This window comes from Glycine soja, chromosome 16, assembly GCF_004193775.1.
Source record: "Glycine soja cultivar W05 chromosome 16, ASM419377v2, whole genome shotgun sequence".
In the NCBI taxonomy this organism is placed as follows: domain Eukaryota; kingdom Viridiplantae; phylum Streptophyta; class Magnoliopsida; order Fabales; family Fabaceae; genus Glycine; species Glycine soja.
In genome coordinates this window covers 3,428,674-3,446,172 of record NC_041017.1, presented here as the reverse complement: position 1 = coordinate 3,446,172, position 17,499 = coordinate 3,428,674, and the positions used below count along the sequence as shown (strand labels likewise).

The 17,499-nt window shown below is 31.9% G+C and overlaps 1 protein-coding gene and 2 pseudogenes across 1 annotated transcript; all 3 read right to left on the bottom strand.

The window, feature by feature from the left end:
• Positions 1-1,950: 1,950 nt before the first annotated feature.
• On the bottom strand, positions 1,951-8,497 carry LOC114391075 (annotated as a pseudogene).
• A 1,156-nt stretch (positions 8,498-9,653) lies between these two features.
• Positions 9,654-12,290, bottom strand: LOC114390444 (BTB/POZ and MATH domain-containing protein 4-like). Its single transcript, XM_028351185.1, has 4 exons — positions 11,816-12,290; positions 10,701-11,049; positions 10,272-10,551; positions 9,654-10,090 (listed from the first exon to the last, which is right to left on the bottom strand). The coding sequence occupies exons 1-4, from the start codon at positions 12,139-12,141 to the stop codon at positions 9,855-9,857; spliced, it is 1,191 nt and encodes a 396-aa protein (XP_028206986.1). The 5' UTR covers positions 12,142-12,290; the 3' UTR covers positions 9,654-9,854.
• Positions 12,291-15,440: 3,150 nt separating this feature from the next.
• On the bottom strand, positions 15,441-17,487 carry LOC114390299 (annotated as a pseudogene).
• Positions 17,488-17,499: the final 12 nt, after the last annotated feature.

The window sequence follows — 17,499 nt, the reverse complement described above, 5'->3', positions numbered from 1 at the left end:
ACAATGAACACGAATCTTCTTGAACTCAAAGATACAAACACGAAAAGTTAGATGAAATGTGTTAGTTTCTAGATCAAAAAACAAATCAGAACCACAAATCGAAAATTAGATTCAAATTATATTCAAATGAACCACAAAAGAAAAAACTTGATGTGCAAACCTTAGTGAAAATTGATTCAGACCTAAGAGAGATAACCAGTGAAAAGAGATGTGAGATTCAGATCTGAGATCAACAAAGCTTTGGTGACTGAGATGTGAGATTCAGGTCTGAACCACTGAAGAGACAGTAATAAGTTGATTTAGGTCTAAAAATGAATTGGTGAAGAGATTCAGAGATTTGAATTGGTGAGGGAAATGAAAATAAAAAAATGAAAGTGTACAAAGAAAAGTACACACCATTGATTCAGGTCTTGTGAGAAGCTAACAAGAGAGAATTGAGAAGTTCCGATTACAGAGCTAACGAGAGAAATGATGAGAGGGCTAACAAGCAAGAGAATTGAGAAGTTTTGATTACGGAGCTAACAAGAGAGAGAACTGAGAAATGTCGATTACAGACCTAACGAGAGAGAGAACTGAGTAATAGTGGGTTGAAATTAACAATTAGAAGTCATTGCCAATTAAGAACAATGGTGAGTATAAATTTGTTTTTAGTGGCTATAATATATTGGCCATGAATGACCTAAATTAGAAAGTGAATTATCGGTAATAAGTTTATATATGGCCTGTAAATGTGTGTCGGTAAAGATCACTTTTGTGGTAGTGGTTGGCAGTTACGAAAGAAGGAAGTGGGCGAAAGGTCGTGGGTTTGATCCCCCAACTAAGAAAAACTAATAAATTAACAATTAATATTTGTTAATAAAAAAAAAGTGAAATACTAGTGTAGATGGTGCTCACTGAAGCCATCGTTATGGATCTTGACGACCTTGATCAGTTGAATGGATGATTGTGCTTTGTGGTTTTTTATGTTGTTTTCCTTTTTGTCGATTATGGTTTTTCTTTGGTTTGAGTTGTAGCTTTTTAATTACCTTTCTTATTGTTGCTTGCCTTCTGGAAAATGTATAAACTTGAATCTGAACTATAACTTCACTTTTATGAAATGTGTTGCTGTTGCTATTGGATTACTCTTTAGTTTGGTGGGCGGTGGAGTAATATTTTCGGTTGTATGTTGTACTGCACTTGGTGGCGCTACAATGACAGTACTTGGTAATGGGTTCACTTTGGCATGTAATGAATTAAGTCTTGGTGCGAAGTTGATTGGAGGAAAGGACCAGTATACTAATACTTGGTATTTTACTTTTTTCCAAAGCAAGGGGAAGTGGCATTAAATCATAATTGGTTCCGTTTGTGAGGCAGGATCTAAAGCTTCTTATGGGGGAGTGTGGTTCGGGACGAGTATGGAGTGTTCTTGGTTTGTTTTGTAGTAAATTGGGAATAATAAATATGAAATGTATACTACTCTGATGAGGCTTTAGCTACTGTAAAAGTGATTACAGACTAAATAATAAATATGAGATTACATATAACAAGTCAAAACGATCTACTATAACATGTCTTCTAAGGTGGTTCACCATGAACTATTTAGTAGGTGGTTCATCCTCATTAACTTGAACCATATATTTCATAAAATATTTTGCAGCATTCTTCTCAAATTTCATTGCACCATAATATGTTGTGTGGAATAGATTTGTTCCACAAAATAAAATCTATTTATTCACTCTTGTTGTAGCTCTTATTTTCACAAAATGAAAGTAAGATAAGAAATTTAAAAATATTTGAATGGGCCAGATAAAATTCTAATGCATTCCCTATTGATATACTTGAAAGTTGAAATACAAACCCATCATTTAAGATTTAGGATTGACTATTCCCTTTAACTTGCGTAGAATTTTGTCTTGAAATCAATTGACTTTTTCTTGACTATTCAGCATATTTAAAGTAATCCTCAATATATTATTGTTGTTTAACACCATCAGAATAAGTAACCTTTAAGCTTTGACTTCCCTGGTCTCCATTTTCCTGGGTTTGTTGTCTTACACTCCTATAATTGGTGTCATCACCATTAGAAGATTGGGACCTCACAGTTTCATATTTTCGTTTTCCTCTAAATTCCTCCTTGCATCCTACCACAGTCCTTACAAGTTCAAATTGCAACAATGGATAATTTTGCCTAAGATACTTCAAACCATCAGATTGCATCACGGCTGCAATAGACAGAATAATCAAATAAATGATATGAGAATCAAGTCTTATGCATCTTAATTAAGTGAGTTTTTCAAACAACAAATGATGCAGACACCAAAATGATGGGAACATATATTACTTGCCATAATGGGCGAGTTAAGCTAGAAAATTAAACTAACCGCGGAGGTTTTGAACAGAAAACTTTTGACACATGGACTTCAATTCAGCAGCACGATAACAATCAACAATAGGCAAAATATAGGCAACAGAATCTATAGATATGTCTTTGCAAAGTACAAATTCGAGTACATTAATCAAATGATACGGCACACTGAAACTGATTTTTTTTAGCACATATGTTGGTTTTAAATTACGGTTGTGGTTGCGATTGGGCTGTGTCAAAAAATCTTTATGCTGCGGGCTATTGCAGGGAAATGCGGCTGCAAAAACTGTTGCAATGCGGTTACAATGATTCAAAATATCATTATGTTATGGCCACATGCAATTGCAGTTGCGGACTACAATTTAAAACCACTTGCATGTAAATAAAATTACTGCATAATGATAGAGAAAACATGACATGTTTAAGGAATGTGTTACCTTGAAAACCTTAGATTCCATGTCATTAACAATTATGTTACCGTGGTCATCCTTCTCCATCCCATTGAAAAATTCAGTTTGGAACATTGTTGACCGAGCAGCCAAAACAAGGTTATTTGCATGAAACCTTTCTCCACCGACCAAGAAAGTAACATAAAAAAATTCCTCATTCTCTAATAGGATTCCAAACTGTGCCCTAGTATCAGACTCTGGAACCTGTATTGTGTTTAACTTATTAGAATCAATGGACGACACCAGAACACCAACAGTGCAGTTAATCTTCAAGCAATCATCCTTGAGGAAAGTTGACGCCTCAAGTTGTCTCCGTTTGTAAAACCGTTTATACCCCCTAACAAACACAATAAAAGTTGTGCATCATTGATTACTACATAATGCGCACCACAAAAACTAATAAAACAATTAATAACTAAGGATGACATCCTAAGCATACCAGTATATCAAAAAAATCCCAAGGTTTAATTGTACTTTTACCCCCAATTAAAAGTACAACCATATCACTGTTATTTTTAGAACACATGCTTTAGCTCCTGACAACATTGGCATGGATTAAAAGTACAACCATATCACTGTTATTTTTAGATTTAATTGTACTTTTACACCCGATTTATTCTTTTTAGCGAATTTTTATTCCAAAAAATTTTACCTTCAACTTTTAAAAACTTACAAATTTTACCTTCTCTCATTTGTCTGTTAATTGTCCGCAAAAGTTGTGTCAAAGGTAAAAAAAAAAATTATGAGTAAAATTCGCCAAAAGTAAAAAGTTGGAAGGATAAAAAATGTATTTATGTAAGTTCTTTGTTAGCCAATTAAGGGACACATGACTGAAGGTAAAATTCACAAATTTTTTAAAAGTAGGGAATCAAATGTACCAAAATAATTTGTTGGGATAAAATTTGTAAGAAGTAAAAAGTTAGAGTAAAAAATATAATCAAGCCTTATTTTAAATATTTCGAAACTCTCTATCTATATATATAAAATAAATTTTTAGTAAAAATGAAACCAAATTTTAAAATATTAAAAAACTTAATATATGTTTAAGTCTTTATTTTTTAAAATGGGAGAAATGAACTATTGAACAAAAATGAAATGTTGACACTAACCAGTAACCACATGCTGCCACAGCTTTTGAGAGTGTAAGGCCCATTCTCGAGGGAGGGAGTTCAAACAAAGTGGCTATGCACCTTGTGCTTCACTTTCCCACTTTGGTCGAGCAATGTGAGTTCAAACAAAGCGCGAACATCGGTGCCCTATGACAGGAGTGTGATGAAGATGGAGACATAAGAGCCCACTCGTACCCTTCTACGGTGAATGTCTCACTTGCGATGTATTTTCCAACGCCTATTCTCTTTGTCAGAGAGTAACCCTTTATATCAAAATTGTGCCACCGCTCACTGTCCTCGTCATCGATCGCAAACTCGTCGAGATGCCAGAATGCTCCGACTCGCCATCGCTAGGTTGTGCATTGTTATTTTCTCCGAAAATGGAATTTCGGTAAATTTAAACATTCATAAACATAAATAAGAATTATAACAAAGGCCAAAGTTTAATACAATCAACAAAAAATGAAATGCATTAAAATAATTATAGCATATTTAATGCATTTAATGTACCTAAAAAATATTTAATGCGTTTAATTATTTGTTGAATGCATTCAACTTTGGTTATTATTATAATTCTAGTTTATGTTTACGAATGTTTAAATTTTAGGTGATATATACTACAATAATGGTGATGAAGTTTGAATACAATAACTCATGCAAATTGGTTAATTGAGTTTAAATTTGTCAATAATTTGTAATGTTCTTTTAAAATTACTCTTTCTTTTTTTTAAAAAAATAATCATCTTTCTCTTTCCATTTAATTGGTTATCACCTAATTTTTAGTCATATTCTCCAATACTAATAAGAAAGAAAAATAGTTTGTCTCATTAATTTTAGAATTTATTATTTTTTGGATGAAAAATTTAATTAATTAAGGGTACTTTACAAAAAATCATTAATGCAACAGACAATAAAAAAAAGGGTCTCATAACAAGAGAAACAATTTTTTGAAAAGAGTTTTTATAAAAAGAGATGAGGGGAGTACAAGAAAAATTATATGTTGTGTAACTCTTTAATGATATTGAAGATGAAAATCCAGTTGTCTCATGCACACGAAAGAGCCGAGAAGAAAGATAAGATCAGAGTAAAAAACAAAGCCAAAACACAGAAAATCTTCAAATCATTAATTTTTTTTTCTAATTTTGTTTCTTTTCTTTTATTATTTATTTCAGGTCTTGTGCAGATCCTTTTGCCTTCAATTTTCTGGGAAAAATTCAATTTTCTGAGAAAATAACGATGCACAACCTGATGGCGTCAAGTAGGAGCATTCTAGCATTTTTAAGTAAAATCTCAGGTTCGAGTAATACAAAAAAGTATGATTAGATAATAAATGTTTCTCACAAAAAAAATTACAGGTAAATCTTCTATTTTTTTATTCAATAGAAAATGTAGATATAAAAGTCGTAAAAGTTAAACAAAGTAAGAAGTCTTCATAATAAACTTGAAAATATATTAATATCATAAAAATAAATAATATTTAAATAATATCACAAAATGCTTAAAATTTCATTAAAAATTATATTAAGTAAATGATTATATTTAATTTAAACATTTCAATTTTAATAATTTTGGACATCAATTTTTTTCTCATGTTTCATCACTATGAAAGTAGTATGACTTTGAGGGTGCTATAGTATAAAGTGGAGTGCTAAGGATTTGTTACCTGCCCCCTCGATCATTTGTACACATGCTTGCTCGATAAGCCGATCTCCTTATGCAAGGGGATACCTGCAATAATACTCTGATGTTCAAGTTAATTTTGGCTAAGATACACCATTATGTTCTAGTTACTTGCTCAAGTTAGAGTTTAACTTGAGCAAATGGATGGATCAGATCAATCATAATCCGTATCCTAATGGATTGGATCAAAATTATACATAAATCCATTTTGATTCATAAAAAATTATTTAATGGATCCGATCCATTTGAAAAAAAATCCATTGGATCCATCTATTAAACTTTTTTCATGGATGAATATCCATCCAATCCATTCACATAAAAAATATATTTTAAAACTTAATTATTTTTAGTTTAAAACTAGTATATTTTAAAAAAATTCACAATAATTTTTAAAGTAATAATAGTTCCAACAAAAGTCGATTGAGGTTGTGTTCGATGACCTCAATCGAGGCTAATTTTTTACTGATATATACTGAGACTATTTTTAGGCCAATGACTGATGATTTTTTTGCCAACATCAACTAAATTTTTATTAGTTAACGTCGGCCTGGGTTATTTTTCAACTACTGCTTGTCAGGATAATTTTTTAGGTCAAGGTTGGCTAGGTTTTCTAGTCAATGTTGGTTGTGATGTTTTTTAGCCGACATCAACTTGAGATTTTTTAAGTCAACATCGGCCGATACTATTTTTTGGTCGACAACAACTAGATTTTTTGGCCGACATCAACCAAGACTTTTTTTTTTGTTGAAGTCGGCTAGGTTTTTTTTGCCAATACTGATTAGGACTTTTTTCCATGTGTCGGTCGACTAGGGATTTTTAGCCGACGTCAATTGAGGTGATTTCTTGGTTGACGTCAGCCGATGATAGTTTTTGGCTAACATTGATATGACTATTTTTTTTTGCTGATGTCGATTAGATTTTTTTTTTGTTGGTGTTGGTTGAGAAATTTTTTTGTTAGTGTCAACTAGGGTTTTCCAGTCGACACGAGTTGAGGCTTTTTTGTTTGCCGACATTGATTATGGTTTTTTGGTCGACTTCGACAGCTAATATTTTTGACAGACATTGACCATGGTTATTTTTTTGTTGACATTAGTTAGGATTTTTTCGGTTAATATTGACCAAGACTCAGTTTTTCAATGGGATGGAGATAGTTGTTAGTGACATTAAGCCTAAGGTTTTCAAGGTAGCACGTGCTAATTAATTCAGTTCCATTGTGGCATATCAAATCATTAATTTGGTTGGTTATCTAATTTCATGAGTCCTATTGTTGAGCAGGCTTTGCTTCATTTTATTTATAGAGACACTCTTATGGATATTGAAGAGCTCTCTGTGCCGTGTTTGTCATTGTTACCTTTGCTGTCTGAATCACTTCCAACAACGTTGTTAGCTGCTGCAGAAAATTATGGTTTGCCAAGACTTAAACTGTTGGGCAAAGTTGTACTTTATTTGTAAGATATTCTCATGATTTTGTTGTCTGCATGATTCTCATATCATTTCTTTCACTTCTAATTTTGTTTATTGCAGCTGTGATGAAATCTGATAGTTTCGAGTATCTACAGGAAAAATGACAATTGCTATAACCAGAACCGCTGAAGACTACGACAGGATGCGAGGAGAATTATAGGGAAGATGGAAAATAACATTGCATTTAATTTTTCATAGATAAAATCTATTACATTTATTTTTACTTAGATCGCATAGTTCATACTCATAGCATTTACTCCAGTTAAATACAACATTTTTATATTACCTTTTTTCAGTCACATAAGTAAAAAACAGAAAAGCTTCATAATTTATTGCTCAATATTAGTTTTGCCCACATGACTACTTGTAGAACTATAAAGGGATTTCGGATTACCTACAGCTATGCTTGTTGTTGCATTCCCTTTACTCAGTGGTAGTTTATTAGGTCATGACTTCATATTGTCAATGTGGTTTCCTTTTAATTTTTGGAGTTTGTCACACTTAAAAGATATGCTTGTTAATCTTGGGCTAAATGTCCTTAACGCATCTACATCTTGGCAAAGTGATGGAGTCTAACTTTGGGTGCACAAATAAATCCATTTATACACTATCCATCCACAATAAATCCTTCCAATCCATCCATTACAAAAGAAATAAAACAAATTGATGGATTCAAATCTATCCATTTAATTTTAAGGATGGTTAATGATCCACCCACTAATTTTCAAAATCCACTGGATTCTCTATTCAATACTTAATGTTCAAAATAGATCCAACATAATAATAAAAGAATTTGTGGGCAATTTTTGACCAACAATGGCTAGGATTTTTCTAGGATTTTTCTAGTCATCGTCATTATTTTTTGGTCAACATCAGTTTGAGTTTTTTGGCCGACATTGCCAAAGCTATTTTTTGGCCAATGCCAATTGGGTTATTTTTGACAAACGTCAGCTATGATGTTTTTCAAATGACTTCGGCCGATGTTATTTTTTGGAGAATGTCAGCTAAGTTTTTTCGACCGACTTTTAGGGCTATTTTTAGGTCGGTGCCATCTAGAGTATTTTCGGCCGACGACAATTGATGATGTTTTTCAGTTGACATCAACTAGGTTTCAAACGACTTTGGTCAGAGTTATTTTTTACTAATGTTGTCTAGAGTTTTTTTAGCCAATGTCGATAGATGTTATTTTTTGGACGATATTAGTTAGATTTTTTTTCGGTTGACTTTGGTCCGGGGACATATTTTTTATGTGTGACAAAGACAGAGACAAAAGTGGTGTTATCTCCAAGGAGATTGTCACTCGGGTAGAAGTATATGGCCCATTGGTGCCCTTCCACCAAAAAGTAACCCTTTATCACAAACTTGTGCGATTTGTTCACCGTTTCTGTTACCGACCATGAACTTGCCTGTCCTGCCAAAATGCTCCTGCTCGCTGCTGTCGGGTGGTACATCACCATTTTATTTGGAAACGGACTTTTTTCTAAAAAGTGAAACATCAAGTATCTGTGCAAGATAGATAGATAAATGTTGTGTTGTTGGTTAGAATGAAGTCCCCAGTTTAGCTTTCATTCAACTTCTTGAAATAAGTAATAAAGGGGAAAGGAATAAAAGAAGAAAATTTTTAATGAGTTGCAAAACAAATTCAATGAATTGAAGAAAAAAAATAATGTGTTGAAGAAACTTTTGTGTGCATGAGACAATTGGGTTTTCCTCCCGAATATCATTACCAACATACACATCATATAAAAAGAAAAGGAAAATAAAATCTACATACAGAAGAAAAAAAATGTAACATGTAAATTGGTGATGATATACGGGACGAAAATCCAGTTGTATCATGTGCACATAAAATGGGATAAAACAGCTAATAATTGAGCATCACATCAAATAATATAACAAGAACCAGAAGTCTCTCATTAATTAGTGTGTTAGAATAAGCAAACCATCAGTTTGCAACTCAGTTTTTCAATGGAATTGAGGAGCTAGGGGATCGTGGTGACATAGTTATTACTGAATTGGAACTTATGGTTTTCAAGATATACATTCCTTAAAATTCCTGCTTCTTTTACTGTTTCCTTTTACTATAATTTTTTGTTCCATGATGCAACACACATGCTATTTAATGCATTTCAGTGTGGCATATTTTTAGTGTTGTTGATGACCCAAAATCTCGTATCTGTAACTGTCGCGGCAGGCACATCAATGTCCCTTCTGAAACGAGAATGGCCTTTCTCGGGACTGGTGATATGATGTTGTTTGCCAATCTAAGTTTTGACTTCATTTGCTAGCTGTGTAACAGAAACCAAAGCGAAAGTCGAGATGTCAACGGAACATGAACACAGATGAATTGCGAATGCGAGAATCGGAATTGAGAGAAAGAGAAAGCGGAGAATGCGAGAGAGAACATGAGCGTGCGAATGAAATTGTCGTCTGTAAAGTTTACAATTGAAAATGCCCCTTTGGTATAAAGTTATTTACTAAAATAAATAACATAATTTTAAACAGGAAAATAATATTAGTAGCTAATAGATAGTTAATTAGCTTTAAAATAACTACTAAACTTATTAGTAACTAAAATTTCAAAGCAAATCTTAAGAATTCTGGTGGTGAGTTTCTAATTTGCATGTGAAATTTTTATTTAATTCCTAAATATGTGTCTTATTTGAAATGCCTTTTTGCAGTGCATAATACATGTGATGCTCATCATCATTTAATATTTAGGATTGACTATCCCCTATATCTTGAGTATAATTTTGTCTTGAAATCAATTGAGTTTACTTCACCATTTGGCATGTAATCCTCGATATATTATTGTTGGTGAACACTCTCAGAATGGGTATCCTCCCTTAAGCTTGGACTTCCTTCAGTTTTGTTTACACTCCTAGCACCGGTGTCATCACCACCAGAAGATTGGCCCCTCATAGTTGCATATTTTCTTTTTCCACTAAATTTCTCCTCGCACCCTCCCACAGTCTTTAGCAGTTCTACTAGTAGCCATGGACAATTTTGCTTAAGATACTTGAAACCATCAGATTGCATCACAGCTGCAATAGACAAAATAATGAAAAAAATGAAATGAGAATCAACTGTCAAATAACAAATAATGCAGACACAAAAAAGATGAGAATACATTACAAGCTTAAAAAGTAGGTGACTATGAACTGAAATGTAGACTTGGATGGGAGAGACTAATAAGAGTAGTTAAGCAGGAAATTTAAAATTCACCACGAAGGTTTTGAGCAGAGAATTTCAGACAGATGGACTTCAATTCAGTAGCACGATAACGATCAGCCAGAGGGAGAATATAGGCAACAGAATCTATCGATATGTCTTTGCAAAGTACAGATTCGCACATCAGCTTAAGTCTTGGTAACTCATACTTCTCTGCAGCAGCTAACAACTTGGCTGGAAATGATTCAGACAGCGAAGGCAATAATGACGAATGCAGCATAAAGAGCTCTTCATCTTCTATAAGAGTGTCCCTATAAATATAATGAAGCAAAGCCTGCGCAACAATAGGACACAAGAAACATTAGATAACCAAGCAAATGAAAGGCACACTGAAACTGAATTATTTAGTACATATGCTGAATGGAACAAAAAATAACTGCAAAATGATAGAGAGAAAATGGGCATGTTTAAGGAATGTGTTACCTTGAAAACCTTGGGTTCCATATCATTAACAACTATGTCACCACGGTCATCCTTCTCCATCCCTTTGAAAAATTCAGTTTGGAACACTGTTGACCGAGCAACCAAAACAAGTTTATTTGCATGAAACCTTTCTCCACTGACCGTGAAAGTCACATCAGAAAATTGCTCATTCTCTAATAAGATTGCAAAATCTGCCCCCAAATCAGACTCAGGAACTTGGATTGGGTTTAACTTAGTAGAATCAATGGACGACACCAGAACACCGACAGTGCAGTTAATCTTCAAGCAATCATCCTTGAGGAAAGTTGACGCCTCAAGTTTTCTCCGTCTATAAAATCGTTTATACCCCCTAACAAACACAATAAAACTTGTGCATCATTGGTTACTACATAATGCGCACCACAGAATTAAAACTAATAAAACCATTAATAACTTAGGATGCATCCCTAGCATACCAATATATCGAAAAAATCCCAAGGTTCTCATTAGCGTGTTAAAACACATGCTTTTAGCTCCTGACAACCGTCAACCATGACAGGGATTAAAAGTAAAATCATATCACTATTTTTTTAGGTGTAATTGCACTTTTTATTTCCAAATTTTTTCTTTTAAGCAAATTTTGTTCCAAATGAATTAGTTTGGTGCTTTTAACCTTCAACTTTTTAAAACTTGCAAATTTTATGTGTCTGCAAAAGTTGGGGTAAAATTCAAAAAAAAAAGTTTGAGATAATATCACCCAAAAAGTAAAAAAGGTTATAAGTAAAATTCGTCAAAAAAAATAGAAAATTGGGAATAAAAAGTGCATTTATATCATCTCTCCCTAAATCAATTAACAGATAAATGACAAGGTAAAATTCAGAACAAAATAAAGTGGGAAATAAGATACACCAAATTAATTTGTTAGGGATAAAATTCAAAAAAATAGAGTAGAAATGCAACTAAGCCATATTTTAAATATTTAAAAATTCTATAAAGTTGGGCATATATGTACGATAATTTTTTATGATAAATGAAACGGAATTTTAAAATATTAAAAAACTTAATATATGTTTTAGACTTGATTTTTGAAATGGGAAAATGAACTAGAAAAAAAAATAGGAAATGCTGGCACTAACCACATGCTGCCACAACTTTTGAGAGTGTAAGGAGCATTGTGGAGGGAGGGACTAAAGTGAACCTTGTGGTTCCCTTGGCCACTCTGGTCGAGCAACATGAGGTCAAATAGAGCGCGGACATTGGTGCCCTTGGAAAGGAGTGCGATGAAAATGGAGACATAAGTGAATTTATATTCTGGGTATTTTCCGTCAGGGTAGAAGTATATGGCCCACTGGTACCCTCCTACGGTGAATGTCTCACTTCTGATGTATTTCCCAACGCCCATTCCCTTTGTCAGAGAGTAGCCCTTTATCTCAAAATTGTGTGACCCGTTCACTATCTCCATAATTGATGGCAAACTAGTCTGAGATGCCAGAACGCTCCTACTGGCCGCCGCCAGGTTAATTTTCTCAGAAAATGGAATTTTTCCTAGAAAACTCAAGGCAAAAGGCTAGGGTTTGTGCAAGACAGAAACATGTTGTGTTGTTTGTTCTAATCTAGTACTGCTTGTGGCTTTCATTCAGCCTCTTGACATGAAATATATAATAAAGGAAAAAGTACAAAAGTAGAAAAAAATTAAATGATTTAAAGAAAAATTTAATGACTTGAAGACTTTTTTGTTTTGAGCTTTTTTTAAAAAAAACTTTGATCTTATCTTTATTCTTGGATCTTTCGTGTACATGATACAACCGGATTTTCATCTTGAATATCATCAACCAGTTATACAACATATAATTTATTTTCTTGCACTCCTTCCCTCCTTTTTTATTATAAGATTTTTTTTCTGCATGTTACATTAATTATTTTTTTCCTAAAGTACTCTTAATTAATTAGATTTTTTATTCAAAAATAATAATAGCTAAAAAGTAATGAGACAAATTTTTCTCTCTCTCTTATTAAGATAGGAGAAAATGACTAACAATTAGGTGACAACCAATAAGTGGAAAGAAAGATATGATCATTTTCAAAAAATTTAAGGATAATTTTGAAAAAACATTACAAATTATTGATAAATTTAATAAAAAAATTAAATGTTTTATATAAACATATTCAATAAAATATTTAATACATTTAAATTTAAGTTTAATTAATGAATTTAATAATATATTTAATTATTAAAACCTTGAATGCATTTAAATAAAAAAATTAATAATTCATTTAATTGTTTGTTGACTGTATTAAACATTTTTGACAGAAAATAAAAGTTTAATACAATCAACAATTAATTAAATGCATTAACTTTGAGCACTAATATAATTATTAAAACTTTTACGAATGTTAAATTTCTTTGTCGGATGATCATTTTTACTTTTTTAGTCTACAATAATGGTAATGAATTCTGAATATAAGAACTCATGCAAATTATCCAAATTCTTATGACTACTATAGTGAGTTTAGGGAAACTTGAAATAGTACATATTTTAATTGTTGCCATTCTAAAATACGAAAAACCAGGCAATTTATTTTAAAGATTACATATTATATTATTTCATTAAAAATAATGATTACTTATACCAACAAGGTCCAACAGTAGATGGTTGTATAGGAGTTTGTTTCTCTGACCGTGCTTATGGAAAAAAATTTGTTGGAAAATGTAAAATTCACTTTCATCATACTCCTAGAAGGTTAATCCCATAATTTTTGGTTGTGGGGATACCTTGCTTCCAATAAAACAAGCTATGATTTATTTGTTGATTGCATTAAACTTTTTTCTTTAAATATTTTAATTACTAAATATTATTTTTACATTAAATTCATTATTAAACTTTTAATAAACTGCATTAAATATTTTTATTAAATGTTATACATAAATATTTAATGCTTTTAGTTATTTGCTGACTATATTTATTTTGTTTGTATCTAAAAAAGTTTAATGCATTCAACAAATAATTAAATGATTTTTTTTACATTAAATGCATTAAATGTTATTGAGGATTTAATATTAAATAAAATGTACTTCCTTTGCCTCTAAGTGTTTTCTTAAATTATTTTCCATAGACCATAAAAGATGATAAATAAATAAAAGAGAGTGATAATTTTTCAAACTAACCATATTATTAATTTTATATTGAAAAACTAAAGTGGCATTTATTTTCAATATTAATGAATAAAAATAATTAATATTACATTGAAAAATTATATATAATACTTATTTTAATTAGGATATTTTTTTAAATGTGATACTTATTTTGAGACGAAAGAGGGAGTATAATAAAAAAAAAATTGATTTAGATGAAAAAATATATGATGTGTACGTCCGTGATGATATTCAAGATGAAAACACAATTGTTGCATGCAGAAAAAAGAGTCAAGAATAAAGATCAAATCAAAGTAAAAAAGACAAGTAAAAACAAAAGTTACATCTTTAAATCATTATTTTTCCTTCAAATATATTTTATTCAGAATTTTAAATCAGAATAAATATATAATTACCTTAACTGCTAAATTTATGCAATTTTAGGAATTAAAAAATATGGAGGGATCAAGTACACCAAAAAAAGTTACTCTTCATTATTCATTTTTTTAAAATTAGATTCATAAGAAAAGAAAAGATAAATCCAAATGTCACTAATTAATATATTCATAAATTAATGCTTTAAATATGATAATGATATATATGATATCTTTATTAAAAAGGAAAAACATAATATATTAATTTCCTAATTTTCCTACTAAATCTCAAAATAAAACCAATATTAAAAAAATTGAATTTTCAAAAAATCATTTTTAAAAGTTACTTTCCACAATGATTTTTCTCAAAATTATCTTCAAAAATACATATATAATAATGATTTTGGAGAAAATTGTTATGAAAAATCGACTTTCAAATAGTTGTTTTTGAAAACTTTTTTTTTAAAGATTTTTCTAATATATTTTTTAAGATGGTTTTTGAAAATCCTGGTTTCATGCTAGTTTTAAAGCTTTGTTAAAAGCCTTTGACTTTTAATAATAATTGTTTCAATTATGACTAAAACTCATTGTTGAAATCCTTTCAAAATCATCTTAAAAGACTCTAGTGTAGTGAAATATGATATATATATTAAAAAGGAAAAAATACAATAATATTCCTAAATTTCCCACTAAATCTCTATTAATTCTAGAAGGATACCTTCAAGTAATTTTTTTCCTTTTGAACATTATATCGATCTCTTGAGACGTTGGATTTCGATACTCAAGCCCTAACATTCTCTTTCACACATTGGTCTCTTTCACACGTTGCCCCAAACTTCTACATCACATTACCATTAAAAACTTTTATTGAAATCAATTCAAGAACAAAGAGAGAAAGTTTCAGATTTGCATGTGAAACTTTTGTTTAATTCCTAAATATGGTCTTATTTGAAATGTATTTATGTAGTGCATAATACATGTGGTGCTCATCATTTTGGATTGATTATCCCCTATATCTTTATTAGCATATGTTAAACTAGAAATCAATTGAGTTTCCCTTCACCATTCGACATATTTAAAGTAATTCTCAATATATTACATATTGTTGGTTAACATCATCAGCATGGGGGACTCATAAGCTTTAATTGACTTCATTAAGTTCCCTGGACTCCATTTCTCCAGGTTTCTTTACACTCCTATCACCAGTGTCGTCAGCATCATAAGATTGTCCCCACCCAGCTGCATATTTTTGTTTTCTACTAAGTTTCTCTTAGGGTCCATCAGTCTAATGTTAAAGCAACTAAAGTCTATTCTTTAAGCCAAGCTACAACAAGAAAATCTTTGTTATTAGTCTTTATCACATCCTGCCAATCCTGATTAACTTATGCAACAAAAAAATCTCTTAAAATTTGCTTTAGGCCTCCCTCACTGTTAGGCCAACCCTGATTTATCTTCACATCCTGCTACAGTCTTTATTAATTCTCATTGCAGCAATGGACAATTTTGCTTAAGATACTCAAAACCATCAGATTGCATCACAACTGCAAAAGAAAAAGAATGAAACAAATGATACAAGAATCAACTGTCAATAACAAAAATGAAGAAACCAAAATGATGAAAATATATTACAATTAAGCTAAAAAGTAGGCGACTATAAACTGAATCGTAGACTTGGTTGGGAGAGTTAAGCAGGAAACTTTACCACGGAGGTTTTGAGCAGAAAAGTTTAGACAGATGGAAATTCGATTCAACAGCATGATAACGATCAGCCAGAACTAGAATATAGGCAACAGAATCTATTGATATGTCTTTGCAAAGTACAGATTCACACATTAGCTCAAGTCTTGGCAACTCATACATTTCTGCAGGTTCTAACAACTTCACTGGAAATGATTCAGATAGTGAAGGCAAGAATGGTGTACACGGCATAAAGAGCCCTTCATCTTCTATAAGAGTGTCTCTATAAATAAAATGAAGCAAAGCCTGCACAACAATAAGACACAATAAACATTAGATAACCGAGCAAATGATATGATATGACACAGTAGGGCATTTTTAATGAATGTGCTACCTTGAAAACCTTAGGTTCCATGTCATATTAACAACTATGTCACCACGATCATCCTTCTCCATCTTATTGATAAATTCAGTTCCAAACACAGTTGACCGAGCAGCCAAAACAAGCTTATGTGCATGAAACCTTTCTCCACCAACGGAGAAAGTAACATCAGTGAATTCCTCATTCTCTAACAACAATCCAAAATGTGCCCCCATATCAGATTCAGGAACTTGTATTGTGTTTAACTTAGAGGAATCAATGGACGAAACAAGAACAACAACAGTGAAGTTAAACTTCAAGTTGTCATCCTTGAGGAAATTTGACACCTCGAGGTGTCTCCATTTGTAAGGCTGCCTAAACCCCCTAACACACGACAAAACCAGTGCATCATTGATCACCCCATAACATACATCACAAAAAGTATAAAACAGCTAGTAACTTAGGTTGACAACCAAAGCATATCACAAAAATCACAAGGTTCTTATTAGTCTCTTAAAACAAGCAAATCATCAACTAAAAGCATTAAACTCATTATTGCAGTGTAATTTTTTTTATGCTCCTTGAATATATTTCTAAATTCGAATTTAGTCTCTCTGAAAAAAGTGTTTTCCCTACTGTCTTGAAAAAAATGTGTTTTTAATCCCCGACCGACAATGACAAGTGATTAAAAGCAAAACCACATCACTTTCTTAATTTATTTTTTATCTCAAAAACCTAACAAGTTTGGTAAATGTTTGGCATACATATATAATAACTTTTTATAAAAACTAACACATAATTTTGAGATATTTAAAGACTAAAAGTACATTGTAATCTATTTTTTAAAGGAAAAATAGACAATTAAACAAAGAAAACATTGATGCACCAAAAGAAAAATAGAAGAAGAAAACGTAAACACTAACCACATGCTGCCTATTTTTTTGAGAGTGTAAGGCCCATTGTTGAGGTAGCGACCAAAGTGGCTATGAAGCTTGTGTGGTTACAGACTGGAGTGTGACGAAGATGGAAACAAAGAAGGAGTTATCTTGGGGGTCTATTCCGTCGAGGAAGAAGTATATTGCCCACTTGTACCCTCTCACAGTGAAAGTACTTGCTTGCAATGAATTTTCCAACGCCCATTCCCTTTGTCAGAGAGTAACCCTCTATCTCGAACTTGTGTGATCCTTTCACCATTTGGGTCACCAACCTCGAACTCGCCTGAGCCGCTAGAACGCTTCTGCTCGCGGCCACTGGGCTGTACATTGCCATTTTCTC

Bases quoted from the DNA above. Each gene is read 5' to 3' on its own strand.
- LOC114390444 (XM_028351185.1), bottom strand. From the start codon at position 12,141: ATGGAGATAGTGAACGGGTCACACAATTTTGAGATAAAGGGCTACTCT. The intron at 11,050-11,815 runs GTTAGTGCCAGC...TGTGTTTGTTAG, and splicing joins AAAAGTTGTGGCAGCATGTG to GGGGTATAAACGATTTTATA. The intron at 10,091-10,271 runs GTGAATTTTAAA...TGTCTATTGCAG, and splicing joins CTCTGCTCAAAACCTTCGTG to CTGTGATGCAATCTGATGGT.